This window comes from Delphinus delphis, chromosome 1, assembly GCF_949987515.2.
Source record: "Delphinus delphis chromosome 1, mDelDel1.2, whole genome shotgun sequence".
In the NCBI taxonomy this organism is placed as follows: domain Eukaryota; kingdom Metazoa; phylum Chordata; class Mammalia; order Artiodactyla; family Delphinidae; genus Delphinus; species Delphinus delphis.
In genome coordinates, this window is record NC_082683.1 from 503,106 (window position 1) to 521,855 (window position 18,750).

General features: G+C 60.8%; 3 protein-coding genes across 4 annotated transcripts; 1 reads left to right on the top strand and 2 right to left on the bottom strand.

The window, feature by feature from the left end:
- Nucleotides 1-478: 478 nt before the first annotated feature.
- On the bottom strand, nt 479-3,148 carry MRPL20 (mitochondrial ribosomal protein L20). The gene is made up of 4 exons (XM_060012884.1): nt 2,969-3,148; nt 2,773-2,883; nt 2,037-2,114; nt 479-926 (listed from the first exon to the last, which is right to left on the bottom strand). Exons 1-4 carry the CDS (start codon nt 3,053-3,055, stop codon nt 753-755), a joined length of 450 nt encoding a protein of 149 aa, XP_059868867.1. The 5' UTR covers nt 3,056-3,148; the 3' UTR covers nt 479-752.
- Nucleotides 3,149-5,964: 2,816 nt separating this feature from the next.
- ANKRD65 (ankyrin repeat domain 65) lies at nt 5,965-12,285 on the bottom strand. Of its 2 annotated transcripts, XM_060024649.1 has the most exons (5): nt 12,163-12,285; nt 10,449-10,652; nt 8,260-8,480; nt 7,541-8,075; nt 5,965-7,185 (listed from the first exon to the last, which is right to left on the bottom strand). In XM_060024649.1, the coding sequence occupies exons 2-5, from the start codon at nt 10,602-10,604 to the stop codon at nt 6,553-6,555; spliced, it is 1,545 nt and encodes a 514-aa protein (XP_059880632.1). In that variant the 5' UTR covers nt 10,605-10,652; nt 12,163-12,285; the 3' UTR covers nt 5,965-6,552. The 2 variants fall into 2 exon arrangements, with proteins under 2 accessions (XP_059880632.1, XP_059880724.1); XM_060024741.1 differs by lacking the exon at nt 7,541-8,075 and having other exon boundaries at nt 5,965-7,111.
- Nucleotides 11,618-15,087, top strand: TMEM88B (transmembrane protein 88B). The gene is made up of 2 exons (XM_060024871.1): nt 11,618-12,186; nt 13,204-15,087. Exons 1-2 carry the CDS (start codon nt 11,911-11,913, stop codon nt 13,414-13,416), a joined length of 489 nt encoding a protein of 162 aa, XP_059880854.1. The 5' UTR covers nt 11,618-11,910; the 3' UTR covers nt 13,417-15,087.
- Nucleotides 15,088-18,750: the final 3,663 nt, after the last annotated feature.

The window sequence follows — 18,750 nt, forward strand, 5'->3', positions numbered from 1 at the left end:
GGGCACACAAGTTCCATTCCAGCCCAAGAGGAGGGTGGACACCTCTGCGTGGGAGCGGTCAGAGGGGGAGGACAGGGCTGTAAGGGAAGTAGGGCTGGTAGACCTGTTGTGAGGCGGCCCCTGTCAGAGATTTCTGGGCTTGACTCCGGAACTAATGAAGTCAGCTATTTGGGGGAGGGGCCGAGACCCTTACATTAAGGCTCCCCAGGTGATTTGATGGTCACCCTGCCTGCGGGGGCTAAGGCGAGCCCAGGACCCGGACAGCCACCCTGCCTGCTGGTCTGGGGAGTGAGGGAAACCAGCTAGTGCTCAGTGGCTGAAGAGCTGCGCCAGGGAGTCCCTGCTGGAAACCCAAGGAGGGGAAGGGGGAGGTCAAGCAACAGCAGGGCCTGCTGCCACCCCCCAGCCTGCAGGAGGATCTAGGGTTCCTAGGGGAAGCCTTGCCCTAATTACCACCCAGCACACGGGCTCTCAGGCAGGGCCGACCCAAGGTGTTTGTGCCAAAGAACACAAATATTTTATTTACACAATCCATGTGAGATTTCTGAACCTGTGCCAAAAGAGGCAGATAGGGCCTTTTCTCTCAGGCCTGTTACTGAAATGTAAATTAACACAAATGCAAGTCAAACTTACTCATTGTTGACAAATAACTCTTAGTCCCTATTTTAGTATAATCATCACATGGGGGAAGAAAAAAACTTTTCCTAAGATGCTCAGCCTCAAAGGGCAGTCAGTGGGTGTCAGCATCCCCCTCAGAGGTGCTGTGCCACCCTGGAAAAAATGCCTTCGGGCTCCTTCCCATCCCCCAAGGCAGCAGCAAATCCTTCCTGTCGCCTCCTTTTGGCCAAAGCAGCCAAAGATTTAAAAGTCTTTGGTTCGTAGATGGCTAGATCTGCAAGTACTTTCCTGTTGAGCTCCACCTGGCACTGGGAAGAAAATTAGAGCCTCTATCAGCATCAGAAATGCATTTCAGTGAAACACAGGAAGACTTGGAACACGGCTAAGCACCCTGTGATTTGAATCACCTTAGCACACACCACTTGAGCCCCAGTGGGGGAGAGGGAGTGGTGAGTCCTGTTCAAGCAGGATGCGGGAGGAGAAGGGGGGCGGGGGGCAGGGGGGGAAACCAAGGGCTGTCAGCCAGACTTCTGGCCTGGGGTACCCTTTAAGGCAGATGGGAAGAGGAAACCACAATTTCCATTTCACAAACGATGAAAAATAAGACACAGAAAAGGTGTGTGAGGCACAAGCAGAGGAATTAAGATCAAAACCGGGCGCTCATTACATGAGAGAGCCAAAGTCCTCTATCGAGTGAAGCAACAGAAAATGGATGGACAGTGCCAGTGAGTCTGGGGTGCAGAAAGAAGAGGGGATGGTCTCCTGACATTAAAGGCAGCTGTGCAGGAGAAGTCAGTCCTGTTCTACCACCTGGGACCCCTGTGCTGTGGGCAGAGTCCCTCTCCTTTTGAGCCTAGTTCCCCATCAGTAAAACAGAGGTGTCGCACCTACACTTACCCTGAGGATCTTTGTAAAGTGCCAGACACAGGGCCTGGCACAAGGACCCATTCCCCCTAGCTTTTCAACTAAAAACGTAAATGCACACAAAAGCAGAGGGAATACCATACTCACCAGAGGCAAGTGACCAAGATTCGGTGGCACATGCTTGCTTTATTCCCTCCAAGATGTTTCCCTCCTTTTTGACTACGATTCAACTTGATCTGCTACCTCACCAGAATTCATTCAGTGTAAAAGCTTTGAAATTAAACTTGTTAAAGCCAAGTTTTTCTACCTTTTTCTCTTGACGGGGAAACACCAGGGCTTATGTCTTGGTGCCACATACCCTATTACCAATTCTGCTACCAGCGGGGCAGCGGCAGAGCCAGTGTGGTGCGTCCCCGAACCCACCAGAACACCACTCCAAGAACAAAAGCAATGTTGGGCTGCTAACATTCCACTGCCCACGCTGCTGGACCACGGCAACTGGACGGGTTATGAAGACGTTTAACGTCTCGGCAGGACCACATCCTCGACCATACCTTAATCAAGTTGAGGATGAATGCTGGGTACTTCAGGCCGTGTTCCAGGGAAGCAGCTGTAACTCGACTGATCCAGAGCTGAAATGAGAAACACTGAGATGCTTAAGAACCAGCTGTATGTTACATCCACACCTCTCAACGAAGGTTGTCACTGGACTAAAAGGGTTTTTTTGTAAGAGCTAATACAAAAAGTCAGTGTCCTATTCAGGCTGAAGTATAAAGAACAGTGAGCAAAAGCTGGTGCTCTTTATCCAAATGCCCGCTGTAAAGCATTAACTCCACACACATCTTTAGGCGCCGAGGGAGGATACAAAGATGAGCAAGAGATTCTGGGGCAGACACAGCTCCGGGCGTAGCAAGGGTCCAGGTCGAAGCTTCAAGGAGGTGAAGGCCTGGAGGGGAGGAGGCAGGGGCCTCGAGAAGGGCCAGAATGGCGGGGCAGCGGCGTCCGCTCCAGGCGCAGCGAGAGATCTGAGCGCTGCAGGGAAGCCGGGCTGGGGAAGTTCTGCGTGCATCTGTCCCACAGGTTCCGTGTGAGGCTGCCACGCCGGACCCGCTGCCACCCTCGCGCCCCCGACACCCGCACACCGCATCGGGCCCAGCCGGTGCCAACGGGGCTGCGCGCGAACCGCGTGCACAGGAGCGGCTCGCCGGGCGCGGTGCACCTGCGGCCGCGAGGCCCCGCGGGTTCGGGAGGGCTGGGGCAGCGGGGCGAGGCCGAGCGGGCCGCGCTTACCGTCCGCAGGTTCCTCTTCTTCAGCCTGCGGGCTCGGGTGCACTGCACGAACGCTCGCGTCACAGCCCTGACGGCCAGCCGGTAGCACCGATTCTTCCTCCCCCGGAAGTGCTGGTCAAGAAACGGGAGAGGAGGCGGTCGGCGGGACCCGCGCGCGCCGGGCCAGGCGGGGGCGCGGGGCGCACGGCACACTCACCCGCGCGTGCTTCAGCACCTCCTGGACCCGCCAGTAGCGGTCAGTGATGCGATTCCGCAGCCAGAGCTGCGCCGTGAGGAAGACCATGGCGCCCGCAGCCCGCGCCTCTGCTCACGAAGGTGAGCGTCGCACCTCCGCCGCCACCCCTCCCCAGCGATTCCGGGTCAGCTCTTCCCTCACCCAGGGGAACTTCCGGGTCTCTGCGCGTGCGCTCTGGGTCCGCGCCGCTATCCCTCTCCTGTGCGCATGCTCGAGCTCAGGGGGCGGTGCCGGGGCTGGGCAGGGCCTAGGCGGTGGAGGAAAGGATCCCGCCTCCCCCGCGCCCCCCCCACCCCGGGCAGCTGGAGGGCGGACAGCCGAGCGTGGCGTCCACTGCCTCCCACCGAGGGGCCTGGTCCTCTTTACGCCGCGGAGCTGTGCACTTTATTTTTTTAATGAAGTTATTTATTTATTTAGGCTGCACTGGGTCTTTGTTGCGGTGCGTGGGCTTCTCGTTGAGGTGGCTTTTCTTGTTACGGAGCACGGACTCTAGGCGCGCGGGCTTCAGTAGTTGTGGCTCACGGGCTCAGTAGCTGTGGTTCGCGGGCTCTAGACCGCAGGCTCAGTAGTTGTGGCGCACGTGCTTAGTTGCTCCGCAGCATGTGGGATCTTCCCGGACCAGGGCTCGACCCCGTGTCCCCTGCATTGGCAGGCGTATTCTTAACCACTGTGCCACCAAGGAAGCCCTCCGTAAATGTTTATAAGCACATTATTGGGGTATTCTTCTGGTCCATTTGAAAGGAAGTTGGAGATAGCTAAATACTTCACTGTGTATTTCCTAAGAACAAGGACATTCTCTTACAAATCCCAGCGCAAGGATCAAAATCAGGAAATTCAACATTAATGCAATACTGCTGTCAGGTCCACAGTCTGCATTCCAGTTCTGTCACATATTGTTACCGCTTTTTTCCCTGTCCAGGATCATGCACTGCGTGGAGTTCTTATGTCTAACTTTCAGGGTTACTCTGGAACAGTCCCTCAGCCTTTCTTTGTCTTTCTTGACCTTGGCATTCTTAAAGAGTACAGGCTACTTACTTTGTAGAGTGCCTCTCAGTTTGAGTTTGATGTTTCCTCGTGATGAGAATCAGGTTACACATTTGTAGCAGAATACTTCAGAGACTATATTGTGTCCTTCTCGGTGCGTGGCACCAGGAGGCCGTGATGGCAGCTTGTCCCAACACGGGTGATGTCAGCTTTGACCATTTGGTTACAGTACTGTTTGCCAGGTTTCTCCACCGCATTTACGTTTGAACTAATACATAGTTTGTAGTGAAATACTTTGGGAGTCATCACAGGCTCCCCTGTCAGCAGATGTTGAGGTAGAAGCACGTGCGACGGGCCAGGTCGCTGAGGCATCTGCGAACAACACCGTACACCACATTTGGTCTACACTCTGTGAAAGGGAGCCACTGGGGGACTGCGCAGGACAGTGAATAGGATTATGGCTACTATTCTGAGAACAGCCCCTTGGGAGTCAAGGGATCAGGCGAGAAGAACAGTTAGGCTGGGGGCTGGCCTGGTTACGGCAGCATTCCAGGCAAGGCTGACGGTGGCCTGGACATGGTGGATGCAGCGGGGGAGGTGAGAGGCAGTCGGGCTGTGGGTGTGCTCTGAGGTCGAGCCCGCAGGCTGTGCTGGAGGCTGGCTGGAGGTCCATCCTGCAGCTTTAAAAACCACCCCGGGGGCTTCCCTGGTGGCGCAGTGGTTGCGAGTCCGCCTGCCGATGCAAGGGACGCGGGTTCGTGCCCCGGTCCGGGAAGATCCCACATGCCGCGGAGCGGCTGGGCCCGTGAGCCATGGCTGCTGAGCCTGCACGTCTGGAGCCTGTGCTCCACAACGGGAGAGGCCACAACAGTGAGAAGCCCGCGTATCGCAAAAAAAAAAAAAAAAAAAAAAACCACCCCGGGACTTCCCTGGTGGTCCAGTGGTTCAGACTCCACGCTTCCACTGCAGAGGACTCGGGTTTGATCCCTGGTTGGGGAACTAAGATCCCGCAGGTCCCACAGGCCACTCGGCGCGCCCCCAAAAAACCAAAAACAAAACAAAGAAAACCCACCCTTACTCTGAGGACTCCAGAGATGTCGCTCCAGGCCTCATCTTTGCCCCATTTTCGTCTCCTGTGCATCTGCTCTCCCATCCGTCCCTTCACCTCGGGCCCAGGCCCCGCCAGGAGTCATTGTTATGTCTCCCTTTCCCTGTCCCTCCCCACATCCAACCATCAGCAGGTCCAGAGGGCTGTGCCCACAGAACTGTCCCAATTCTGCCTGTTTCTCCCGCCCCCACTGCTATGCCGCCACCGTCTCACTGGTCTCCCGGGTTTCCTCCTCCCAGTTACAGTTCACTCTGCACTTGCAGGCCCCGTGAGCCAGAAAGACCATGTCACGTGAGCTCACGCTCCCCAAAGGCTTCCGTTGTCTTGGGGGTAAAATCCAAGTGCTCCCAGGGTCCCCGGACAGAGTCGCTAATTTAGCAAGACGGCTCTCACTTTCAAAAGATGAAATCTGTCCTCTAAAGCTGTTCTTCCAGAAAAATCTAAGGACATTGATTTTCTATGAGGATGCAGGTGTGGACAATCAGAGACAACTGTCACTCTGTATCTGTCGCACTGCAGGGCTTTTAATTTACAGAGATGGCTGAGTGATGACAGGGAGAGGCTAAAGCTACTGAAAGCAGGTTTGTTTTTTTTTTTTTTTTTTTTTGGCTGCGTTGGGTCTTCGTTGCCACGCACGGGGGCTCTCTCTAGTTGTGGCAAGCGGGGCCTGCTCTTCGTTGCGGTGCACGGGCCTCTCATTGCGGTGGCTTCTCTTGTTGCGGAGCACGGGCTCTAGGTGCGTGGGTTCAGTAGTTGTGGCGCATGGGCTTCAGTAGTTGTGGCTTGCAGGCTCTAGAGTGCAGCCTCAGTAGTTGTGGCGCACAAGCTTAGTTGCTCCACGGCATGTGGGATCTTCCCGGACCAGGGCTCAAAGCTGTGTCCCCTGCATTGGGAGGCGGATTCCTAACCATTGCACCACCAGGGAAGCTCCTGAAAGCAGATTTTTATGCCTTACATTTCCTGAGGGGAGGGCACACCACGTCCCACAGGGACACAGGCAGAAACAGCAGTTTCGATCAGGTGGTAAGAGCAGGGGCCCGGGGAAGGCTCAGGCCTTTATTGGGGTTCCCGCAGGAAAGGCAGGGCAGCGCAGGGAAACAGCTTCTGATTGGTTTGTTTGATAATCCAGTGGGCCTTGGTGCACAGAGGCAGGCCTGGCCCTGGGTGACTTCGGGCAGGGGGATGTCAGCTGGGCACGTAAGAGAAGGCAGCCGTTCAGGGCATGGGTCGGGACAGCAGGGGAGAGGAGGACAACTGGCCCTGTCATTAGTGAGTGGGTGCCGAGAGACAAATACTGAATCTAAGGAAACACAGTAAGAGTGCCGGCGTGCCCGGGGGGAGCACAGAGGCTGGCACCCCGCTGGGGGGCGCACGAACAGGAGCCCATCGGGTTTTGGTCAGTTCTGTGGCCACGACTCAGTCTCTCCGCCAAAGAGCATGCACAGGGCTGAAGCTACAGGGCTGACGTGGCCCTGGGAGTCTGGAATGGTTCCAGGTCAGCCACACGCTTCTTGCTCGGGCTCCAGCCACTGCTTCCTTCTTCTCCAGGAACCTCTGGGGTGTTCTCCTGTGCACCCTGGCAGACGGCCTCAGACAAGCAGAGAGGAGCCTGCACGCCCTGAAGGCCGTGGAAGCCTGCAGCCTCTGGTCCTGCTCTGGCCCTGCAGCCCTGGGGCCCATGGGGCACCTCCTGCTCTCCACAGACGGCAGGCCCCAGATCCTGGGCCACCTCCCCCCACTGTGTCCTCTGGGTGGGGCTGGCCCCCCGGCTCAGCAAAAGCTCTGCGGTGGAGCCATGGCCGCGTTCCACGGCAAGATGCAGGGGGGTCACGTGGAGCCAGCCAGCAGCGTTGACCTTCGCGCCCCTGGCCAGGAGGTGGCCGGCGACCTCCATGTGGCCTCCCCGGGCAGCGTGGTGCAGGGGGGTGAGGCCCAACGTGTCCCGAGCGTCCACGTCTGCTCCCCAGGCGGCCAGCAGTTGGACGGCGAGCAGATGTCCACCGGCAGCAGCCCTGTGGAGTGCAGAGCGGCCATGCCTGTCCTTGAGGCTTGAGTCGGCCCCGTGCTCAAGCAGCACCTCCATGTCCTAGAAGAGGAGGGGGCGGGGCAGGGCTGGCCTGGGCGGGCCACACGGTGCTCAGCTGCCCTCAGCGCCCCTTTCTCCACACTGCTTCCTTGTTGGGTGCCGCCTATGGCACCTGCTGGGGCTCTACTTGGAGACCCCACTTGCCCCCTAATGGTCCTGAGCCGCCCGGGGCCTGGCTGGACTCTGGCCCGTGGCCAGTGCCCAATAAATATTTGGTGCTGCCGGCCCAGCGCCCTCCCTGGGCTTCCAAGAGCTGGTTACCAAGGGGAGTGACGTCAGGGCGGCACTCAGGGCCCTGGTGCCGGGCCCCTCCCCACCACCCGCACGATCACGCGGGGCCCGGGCCGAGACGTACCTGCCGGCGGCCCAGGTCGGCAGCGACACCCAGCGCCGTGGCCCCCGTGCCGTCCCGGGCGTCCACCCGCGCCCCGTGCGTCAGGAGGAGGCGCAGCACTGCCGACTGCCCGGCCACGGCCGCCACGAGCAGGGCGCCGTCCAGGCCCGCGCCACCGCCTGCTGCCAGCAGCTCGAGCACCGGCAGCCGGCCGCCCGCGGCCGCCCAGTGCGTCGCCATCCAGCCGTGTGCGTCCGCCACCGCGGGGCCCGGGCCCGGTGCGTCCAGCAGGCGCCTGGCCAGCAGCGTGCGGCCCAGCGCGGCGGCCCAGTGCAGTGGCGTGAGGCCGGCCCCACAGCGCACGTTCGCTGACGCCCCGCGCTGTAGGAGTAGCTCGGCCACCCGCGAGGGCCCGTGCCAGGCGGCCTCGTGCAGCGGCGTGCGCCCCACGCGGTCTGCAGCTACGGCCCGGGCCCCGCGCTGCAGCAGGAGACGCACCAGCGGCACGTGGCCGCGCAACACGGCCAGATGCAGCGGGGTCCTGCCCGCGCGATCCCTGCGGGGCGGGGAGGGCAGCACGGGCGAGGGCGGGGCACGGGGAAGAGACCTGCTACCTTTGCCCAGAAGGGAACCCTCTCCACCCCGCAAGGGACCGCTGCCTCCATCTCCCACTGAAGGGACACCAGCCACCATCCCTACCCCCAGCCCCGTGGAGTACCCGGTCCTAACCCTGGGCTCACCTCTCCTCCACACTGGCCCCTTGCCGCAGTAGCTGAGTCACCAGGCCCACGTGACCCTTCCACACGGCCTGCAGCAGGCGCCCCCAGGCCTGTGGGGCGCTGGGCCCCTCTGTCCCAGCTCCTGGGGCCTCCTCGGAGCCCAGCTCCAACCACCGCAGTTCCTGCTCTGCCCCTGCCTCTGTCAGGTCCTGCTCCCGGGGCTCAGAGACCCTAGAGTCCATCTGGAAAGAACAGGAATCCAGCATGGTTGCTGGAGGCCCAGGCTGGACCCAGCCCACTGTCCCCAGGCCGACACGGACCCCTTATCTCCCCAGGGGAACCTGGCTACCACTTAGCCTTCTGACGGCCTTGGCTCTCAGTTACCCCCAAAGCGAGCCCACCCAGGGGCTCCGTCCTCCGTCTGGGGGTCCTCTACATACCGTCCCGGCCCAGCCACAGCCTGGTGGCCCTTTCATGACACTCCCCCTGAAGGCACAGCGGTGGGGTATCTGCTCCCAGAAGGTGGAAGGCTGGAGCTGCAGTTGTGCGGTGGCGGTGGGGCCTCCCGGGGGCCGGGCTAAGGGCCAGTTCTCCACCTGTTTACCCAGCAACTTAAGGGGGAGGCCCTGCCTGCGGGCCACAGCCCCTGTCCCAGCAGCCGTCAGCCCCTGGCAACTGCCAGGGCCTCTGGCTTGTCCTCCCTCCCGGGAGACAAAGACCAGGCAGGTAGGAACTTGCCCGTGGACCACAGCTCCTCGAGGAGCACAGCCTTTGATGTGCCACGACTCGCCCCCAGGAGACACCCACACACCTTCCCCTGGGTCCCCCGCTCAAGCCCTGCCCGCCAGCCCCACTCCTGTACCTGCTGGCTAAGACCAGGCTGGGGTGGTGGGCAGGGTGAGGTGGGACCCTTCCCCCCACCCAGATGCCGCATGAGGACAGAAGCTTCTCCAGGGACACCAGGCAGGCAACCTGGACCAAGGGGTGGGATAGGAAGCCCCCTGAGAGGAGACTGAGGCAGGTCTCCAGGGGCTGTGAAGGGGCAGAGCCCCAGGCAGTTGAAGGAGGGAGCCAGGCAGAGGGAGGACTGATCGGAGACGGGCTACATCTGGACGGTGGACGTGGTGCTGCAGGAAGCCCTCAGTAAGGCCTCCAGGTTGGTCACCGTGGCTCTGGGGCCCTGGGCCAGGGTGGGCCGGGTGGGTGGCAGGCCCTGAAGGTGCCTTCCCATCCCCCAATCCCTGGGTGAGGCCACCCGTCAAGAGCCCAGACGGGAGAAGGACGTGGGGCAGCCTCTGCAGCCTTGTCCCTCCAGCGCCTCTCATGATGGCTCACCAAGAGGCAGCACGGCTTTGGGGTGGTGGCTCCTACCCCAGCCCCTCCCCAGCTTCCGGAGATGGACGAGGTGTCCTCAGGGCCCTACCCTCCGGAGAGGCAGCCCTTCCAGGTGCCAGATCCAAAGGGTGGGTCTCCAGGCGAGGAGCTGAGAGGCCCCGTCCCACTCCCCAGACACACGGGTCCCACCCTGTATGCCACGGTCACTCCTCCTCTAGAATGAGAGCTTCGTGAGAGCATGTCGCACAGGCCGGCAGATTCGTCCCGTAAGGAGCAAGGTGTTCTGGGTGGATGCAGACAGTTTACTGGTTAAGCAGCTGGCAAAGGCCAGAAAAGCAAGGGTGTCAGCCCTCTGCACTCTGTCCCCACAGGATGACCCAGGAAGACGCTGAAAGGAGCAGGGCCAGATGACAGGGGCACGAGGACACGGGGTGGGAGGGGACCCCGTTGCTGAGGAGCAGCCTCTGTGCTGCAGCCGCGCCCTGGGGGCCCCGTGCACCGTCCTGTACCTCAGAGCCACGGAAGCTAGAAACTGCTTCCTGGTGGCCTCCCCACAGGCAGAAGGCAGTGAGAGTGGGCCGTGGGGCCTGTCCCCCCGGCTTCTGCCATGGCCTGGGCACTGCAGCTTGCTCAGTGACCTGCAAAGAGCTGTCCCGCTACAGGCAGAGGCCTCTGTTGGCCTCCCTCCGCGTTGAATCCACAGGCATCCATCGTGCCTGGCGCACGGCGGGAGCTCAACGCGTTGAGTGAGTGAATGAATGAGTGGAGGACCTGGGGGAGAGGTTGGGGCTTAGAAAGGAGATGAGTCCAATACACTTGCTGTCTGAACTCTCTTTTTTACCCCAACTTCACTATCAGAATAAACAAACAGCTACCGTGAAATCTTCACACGCGTGTGCCAGTGCAAGCAGTTCGATTGCACACATGCTGGGCAGCAGGGCTTGGCGTGCATTGCAGGGGGCCTCAGCAGCTGTCCTGGCCGGCGTGTCTCCAACCGCGTCCCTTGAACAAGCTGTGCATGTCGCTGTCATCGTCCCACATCCCTACGTGTCTGAGGGGTGCTGGTGAGCTTGAGAGGCCTGGAAAACGTTGGAAGAAAAGTTGGAAGGGATGAGGTGGACTGTAGGGGGAGGGAAAGAGAAACATCGCATCTGGTGCCACCCGGCCTCCTTCGTCCAGCTCCCAGACAACCTACTCAGTGGTTTAAGTGTCAGCTAGTAATGTCAGTGGTGTTTATTTATTTGTTATTATTTTTCAAATAATTTTATTTATTGATTTATTTTGGCTGCGCCGGTTCTTAGTTGCAGCATGTGGGATCTTTAGTTGAGGCATGCAGGCTTCTTAGTTGCAGCATGTGAACTCTTAGTTGTGGCATGCATGCAGGAGCTAGTTCCCCGACCAGGGATCAAACCCAGGCCCCCTGCATTGGGAGCACAGAGGCTTACCCACTGGACCACTAGGGAAGTCCCTGTAAGTGGTGTTTAAAACACTGTATGTCGTGCACGGAAACCCCGGGAGGCTGTTAGGTGCTAAGAGTATTTTGGTAATATTTGGAGAAATTAGTTGGGGTTTTCAGAGGGGCTGGGAATGCTTCCTCCCTGCTTACTTGAAATCACAGAATACACACTCCCCCTGTTTTCAGGATGGATTGGATTCTGACACAAAGGATACCTGTAATGGTAGCTGCCATTATTGAGCACCTACTGTGTGCTGAGTTCCACATTAAGCATTTCACATACGTTACCCACGTGCCCTCTCAACAGCCCTGCAGTGTGGGCACCCAGCATCTTCTGGGGCTGTTCTGATGCTGAGAGGGGCCAGGTTTGGGGATGAGGGAACCAGAGGGGGCGAGGTCAGATGTTGACCTTCCCGTGGCAGCTACGGATGGGGCAGTTGCCAGAGTTGAGACTGATGAAATGAAACCATTGTTGCAGGGTCTGGAAGTGGGGAGAGGGCGGGACCTGGGGTGAGGACGGCCCAGTGCTGAGCTCTCAGGACAGCTGTGCAGGCTCCGACCAGAGCACGCAGGGGCTGGCGGGGGAGACTGGGCAGGGCTGGAGCTGTAGTAACCTGGCAGAGAGAGGGTCAGCCTGGCAGCGAGGACCTGAGGCTCAGGTGTGACCCTGGAGACTGATGGTCAGGGCCGGACCTACCTGGACCAGGGCCCTGCCCTCCAGCTGAGTCCACTATCTGGTTGCTCGGGTCTGGGTGGAGGTCTGACCTGGCAACCTAGGGTTAAAAGGTTGCTAATCTGACCTGGGCGGGGGGCGGAGGATGGGCATCAGTCCTGCCACGTGACCACCACTGTGAGCCCACCAGGCCCACTGCCAAGAGAGCATGAGTGAGCAGGAGAGGGAGACAGAGGAGGAGGAGGGAGGAGGCGCTTCAGACACAGCACCCATGCTGCCCCGAAGGCTTCCTGACCGCCAGGCCTCAGACCTGATGTCCCCAGGGTGGGCAGGCCTGGCTGCCCAAGGCCTGGGGGTCCTGCTGCTGCCGGGTCGGGCCCTGGCTGGGCTCGTGCTCCATCTGCTGCTGCCCGCAGCCGTGTTCCTGCTGCTGCTGCTGCCCGCAGCCACCACTGTGTACCTGGGATTCCTGTGCCACTCAAGGGTGAGCTGCGCCGTCCACGGGTGCGGGGCTGAGGGACTGTCTGGGGTCCTCGGGGAGTGCAGGTCCCTGGAGGCACGTGTGCCCCTCCCTGAAGAGCTCCTTCTCCTGCCAAGCCCCCCCACCCCACTGGCCACAGCAAAAGAAGGGCTTTTGTTTGCCACCCAAGGGGAAGGCTCTCTCCCCTCCCCTGAGGCCTCTCAGCCTTGTACCAGGAGCCGCCAGGGCCTGGACAGCTGGGCAGGGTGGGAAGAGGAGGAGGGTTCCAGGAAGAGAAGATAAAGATATTGTCAGATTTAACCAGTCCACAGTCCCCATCCTCCCAGCCTCCCCCAACGCACAGCCCCCCTGAAGACCCCTCCTCCCCTGGGATGGGTTTCCCCACGTATGGAAGGGGTTATGGCTTGGTCTGGGATAGGGAGGGTATAGGCAGATGGGCCCCTTTCTGCCCATCTGGGGAAGGGGGGGCCGGGGGAAGGGGGCCGAACGCTGGGCCGCAGTAGACAAGGTGGCGCCAGATGGCAACACCCCAGGGTAGGGCCTCGGGGTCAGCTGCCAACTTAGGAAAGGGCCATGGGAGAGCAGAGAGAGCTATTCTCTGAGCCTCCCCTCAAGGGGCTCCTACTCGGGCCATTTACCGCCTGGGTCTCCATCTCCCATCCTCGGCTGAGAAATGCCTGCCTCACAGCCAGCCCCAGCCCCCCCACCCACCCCCGACACCGGCTCTGCCAGACCTCAGGCCCCGCTGTCTCCTCTCCCGGCCCCGCCCCGGTCCCCCGGCTCTCAGGCCCCGCCCCAATCCCTCTGCCCCCCCCGGCCCCGCCCCGGAATTGAGGCCCCGCCCCCTCCCGGTCCTTTTGTCACCAGGCCCCGCCCCGGTCCATCTGCACCGGCTCCCCCCCGCCCCCGGCCAACTCACAGCCGAAGCGGGGCTTAGCTCCCGCCCCGTCCACCTGCTGCCAGGCCCCGTCTCGGAACTGAGGCCCCACAGCCCCGCCTGACCGTCCGCCCCGCCCTCAGGTCCACCCGGCGCCCCGCCCTGCGTGCCGCGCGCTGCTGTCCGACCGCGGCTCCGCGGCGCTCATCGTGTCGGGATTCCTCTCGCTGCCTCCGCTGCTGGTGCTCGCCTCGGCCGCCCGCTCCCGCCTGGCCCGACGCCTCCGCTCGCTGCTGCCACCCCCGACCTGGAGTCCCGGACCCTGCCGCCACCCCGACGGGGAGGAGCAGCTCTAAGCCTGGGTGTGATCCCAGAGGCCTCTCCAAATCCCGGAGGCCCCCGAACTCCCCCCGTGTCCCCCACCGCTGGCTCCAGGCTGGTGAGCTCAGGGTCTGCGTCCAGGTCCCGGCCGTGAAATCCCGTGCGTGCCGCGCGGCCCCGTACGCAGTGCTCCGAGGGGCCGCGAGGTGGCACCGGACTCCTCCGGACCGGGACGGCCCTTCCCCACCCTCACCGGCCTCCGCAGTCCCCGCAGCCGCCGAGGGGCTGGGACGCCCCCAGAGAACAGGGAGATGGCTCTCGGAGAAGGGGCGCGTGGCCAGGCTCGGAGAGAGGCGGCCTTCCTGGCTCCTGCCACTGTGGCTGTCCTGGGCTCCTGTGCCCCGACAACGGGCAGTCCCTGCGGGCCCCTTGTCTGGTCCGGCAGCGGCCTCCAGCGAGTCCCAGAGGTGGGGAGACTTCCACGCTCCACGGTTCCAGAACTTCAGCGGCCAGAGCACTAGGTCATGCAGGGCTCAGCCCGAGACCAGGGTCAGCGTTTAGAGTGAGGGCTCTGTCTGTTCTCTCTGGATAATTTTAAGATCTTTTCCGTCTTTTGCTTTCTGTGCTTTTAAGCATGTTTGTGGTTGTGGCTATGTTCGTATTTATCCCCTTGGTACACACGGTGTGTCCCGTTTCTACAGATTCACATCTTCCAGCAGTTCTGGAGAATTCTCAACCATTATTTCTTCAATTCTGTCTCATTCATTCTCCACATTTTTTCCTGGGAAACACCTATTACGTGAATGCTTCCCATTGTGCTTTCCCCACTCATGTCAGTTCAACTCTCTTCTGTGTTTTCCATCGCCTCGTCTCCCAGTGCTGCGTTCTGGGCAATTTCCTCATCTCCCTCTTTGAGTTCACTAAGCACTAGCTGAGTCTAATCTGCTGATTATCACATCCATTTACCTTAAATTATTATGTCGCCCTATCTAAAAGTTATACTACTCACTTCTTATTCAAATCTGATGATGTTGATGAGCTCTTGGTGCATATGCTTGTGATTTGGGTTCCAGCTTCGACTTCTGGAACGTTTCACACATAGTTGTTTCTTTTTTTTTCTTTTAATTATTTATTTTTTGGCAGTGCCCTGCGGCATGCGACATCTTAGCTCCTCAACCAGGGATCAAACCCTCACCCCCTGCATTGGGAGCGTGGAGTCTTAACCGCTGGACCGCCAGGGAAGCCACACACATAGTTATTTTACAGACTGTACCTAACAACGGCACTCCCTTTGCCTTTGGGGCCTAAATCTGTTATTTGTTGCGTCTGCTGACTCAGTAACAGCATAATGTTGCTTTGAATGTTTGTACTTGTTAAGCATCAGCGCACACCTGTGAACATTCTGAGGCCACGTCCCTCCACAGAGGATGCCCTTGTGAGCCGTGACCAACCTGGGCCCCCGTTAGGGTCCTGGTTAGTACCCCGCTGTGCAGGGCACCCCCACTGTGGCCCTGATGCACTGTGGCTCCATCCCTGCGTTCAGGGGATTCTCTGCTTTCCCATTTGTTTCCGTTCATCATCCTGGGTTTCTGTTCCCTATTCTTCTGTTTATTTATACACTTCTTTCTAGCGTTTCCTGGAGGGGAGGGGGCTTGGAAGATATCTACTGCCTTGTAAGCCCAGCAGTGTATTAAAAATGTGTTTGTTGTGGGCTTCCCTGGTGGTGCAACGGTTGAGAGTCCGCCTGCCGATGCAGGGGACACGGGTTCGTGCCCCGGTCCGGGAAGATCCCACACGCCGCGGAGCGGCTGGGCCCGTGAGCCATGGCCGCTGAGCCTGCGTGTCCGGAGCCTGTGCTCCACAACGGGAGAGGCCACAACAGTGAGAGGCCCGCGTACCGCAAAAAAAAAAAAAAAAAAAAGTTTGTTGTAATTCGTCCAGAATCTAGTAATAGCTGGAAGGCCTTGGAAAGGATCCAGCACACCATGTGGCCAGCAGGGCTCCACCTGTGACCAGGAGGTCAGGGCCCAGACGTGCCCAAGGATCAGCGCTCAGGGCTCACTCGTGGCTTGAACAGGGCCCGAAGTGGGGCTGATTCAGGTCCAGCAGGAGTCCTTGGGGTTTTCCTATTGTCTGTGGCCGGTCAGATGGGGGCCCGGCTGGCTGCCCCGTGCCCGAGGAGAGCTTCCCCGGTCCGAAGCCGCCTTCCTTCCCCTCCCGTCTAGGGTTGGGCAAGCTCTGGCCAGGCGTCAGAGGACTCTCCTGAGGATCCGCCTGGCCCTGGAGTCATCAAAACAGCAGCTGGGCCTGGTGGGGGCGGGGAGGCCACCATGGGGAGCTCAGCTGCTGAGCCCACTGGTTCCTAAGGTGTGTCCCGGCTTCCCAGGCCTGCGCAAGCCCCACGTGGCCTCCAGCTGGCCCCGGGGACAGTCTGCCTCAGCTCCAGCTCTTCCCACCCACTCACAAAAGGAATACTTGTGCGAGGCTGTGGAAGGTTGACAGAGGAGCCTAGGGGTCTGCTGTAGGGGGCCAGCCATCAGGGAGGACGGTAAAGTGGAGGGTAGAGGCCCTGAGCTACTGAGTGGGTCAGAGGTGACCTCCACTTCGGGCAAAAAATTCTCTTTCTGCAAGTACCCAGGCCCCTGCCCCAAAAGAGCGTGCCTGGCCATGGGGGTGCACGTGCACGCGCGTGCCTGTGTGTGTGTGTGTGCGCGCGTGTGCATCGTGTGTGGGTGTACATGTGTGTGCATGTGAGGGCGTGCCTGCATCCCCTCTGTCTGCCGGCCCTCACACACCTGGGGGGGGCACTGTCCAGACCCCACAGGTGTAGAGTCTGGGCTTCGCGAGGTTCCCTGATCTGCCCAAGGCCACTTATTGATTCACAAAGCATTTCCTAGCAGCCCAGGTGTCTGCAGGCACACTCTGAGTGGTGAGCAGCTAGGCAGGGCTAGGAGAGCTGGCCCGTTCTGTCCCCATGGTCTGTACCCCAGGTGTGAGCCCGGCCCCACCCAGGCATGTGGGCCAGGCAAGGGGTGCTGGGCAGAAACTGAGCTGTGCTGGGTGGGCTGGGGAGGAACAGGCAGAGCCAGCCCTGTGCTGACTCTGGGGACTGAGGCCCCTCCCCTTGCCCCATGGTCCCACCCCCACCCCGGGGACTCCCCCCAACCAAGGTGCTGACACAGTTCTGTCCCTCCCTGCTCTCTCTTTCCCTATGTAAGCCTGCCTGAACCCTGCTTGGGGCTAGGACAGGGCATGAGGGTCACCTCCCTGTTACAGAAGGTTCCAGCACAGGGAACCCAAACTAGGGAGGGGTCCCCCCTCGGGAAGGGCACCACTGTTCAGTTCCCTGCACAGGCTGAAAACCAGGAGCACCTGCTGCCTGCCTGCCTTTCTGCCTCCCAGCTGTGCCCTTGGGCCTCTACTTCTTCGAGGCCTGGCATCAGTCCCCATCCTGCCCCTAGGCCCTCGCCTCCCCCATGAAGGCTGCCCCTGCCCTTTATGCCTCCCAGGCATCCTTGCTGCCCTCACATACACTGGCAGGCCCCCACCCCAGGGCTCTGGTACTTCCTCTAGCTCCTGCCCCCTGGTCTGACACGACCCCACCCTCCAAGGGGAAGATAAGTAGACATGCATCTTTGCAAACTCACCGCTCCCCATCCTCGTTCTAGCCCGGCAGGGCTGGGAGGACAGGGGCTCTGCCCAGTGCCTGCACGTCCCCAGTGCAGAGCCTGTTGTGTGGCTGGGCCCAGCACACAGATAACTGATGAATGCAGATGGGGTGGCACCCACCCCCGTACCCAGGCTGCCCACCCCATCAGCTGTCTTCCCTGCCACCCTGGGTGTTGTTGGCTGAAGGACTGGGCAGGGGTCGTCTCTGGGGCCGCAAGGGGCAGGCCCGGGCCCCTAGGGAACGAGACGATGGGACCACCAGACCCCCAGGACTGGCCCTCAGGCCCTGGCACGTCCCTGACCACAAACAGGCAAGTCGAGCCTAGAAGAATGTGTGGGTGGGTGTCGGCCGGGGCCTCTGGGCCCTGCCGCTCTCGGCCACCCCTTCCCTCTGCTCCTGTGACTGTTGCGTGCAGTCAGGGGGCCTCGGGCTCGCCCACGCTACCCTCCAGGCCCACAGCAGCCGACCCCCACTTCTGGTTTCTGTGTTCCCAGCTGTGTGTGTGTGGGTGCCTGTGTAAGATACAACTGACACGAAAACCAGCATCACAGGCATCTCTGCGGGGCAGGGTGGGGCCGAGCCACTCTGCCTCTCGGACTCTCAGCTGGGGTCAGGGGTGGGGTCAGAGGCCCCGGGAGCTGCCCTTTTCCCAGGGGTCAACATGACCACAGTGAGCTGGGGACAAAAGGCCCTTCTTCTCTGCAGAGGCCTGGACGGTGTGGAGGAGGGCGCGTTCCTGCAGACCGGCGGGGAGCAGGGGCGGTGCCTTGGAGAGCAAACGTTGTCCCTGGGTTTTGTGGAGCCCTGTCCACCTGCCTGTGAACCGACAGGCAGGGTGCGCCAGCTCTGGGAAGTGATGCTTGGGGACTCCCGGACTGGGCCAAGGCCACAGGCTGCTCCCTCCTCCTGGTCCCCAGAACACAGGGCCAGGCAGGGGCTGGCCCCAGGGGAGGGAGGGGGCTGGGGCCAGGGCCGGATGTGTGCAGGACGCCTCCGTCCTTCTCTGCCCCCCCTGCCCCCAGGCCTGTCTTGCTTCAGAAAGGATGTTTCCCGGTCATTATATTTGTGCTTCCTCTGGCGTCTGTCTCAAGCCCAGCCCTGGCCCTGACCACTACACCCCTGGCTGACCCCTGTGTTCTCTGGGGACCCTCCATCTGCCCATGTCTCACCTCGGGGGGGGGGGTGAGGAGACTCACCGTGATGCTGGCAGCAGGGGGTGGTGTGGCCGGCTGAGCCACAGAGCAGATCAGGGGACTGAGGGGGGCAGAGCTGACCTGGTGGGGGTGGGGTGGTCTCAGTTTGCAGGGGTCAGGCCAGAGCTCAGCACGAGCATCAGGTGGCCAAGGCAGGTGGCCGAGCTTGGCCAAGGCTAGGGAGAGGCCCTGGCTGACCACTCCCAAGGCCAGGCCCCCGTCCCTTCTCCCTCTGACGGAGAGGCTGGAGGGAGGAGGACGCCTGCTTCCTCGAGGGCTTGAGTCATGGCCAAGAAGAGTGGCTCAGTTTTTCCAGAAGGCCCCGTCAGCCCAGCAGCACAGCCGAGGTGTGACAGTGGGCCCACCGCTGGGCAGGAGTGGGGACCCACAGGGCAGATCCGGTGCTGCCCGCTCCCTGCTGGTGGGTGCCCATCGAGCTAGAACAGGAGCCAGGCCGTGTGGGCCGTCTGCACCTGGGTCAGCTCCCCGCGGGGCCCCTGGCTCTC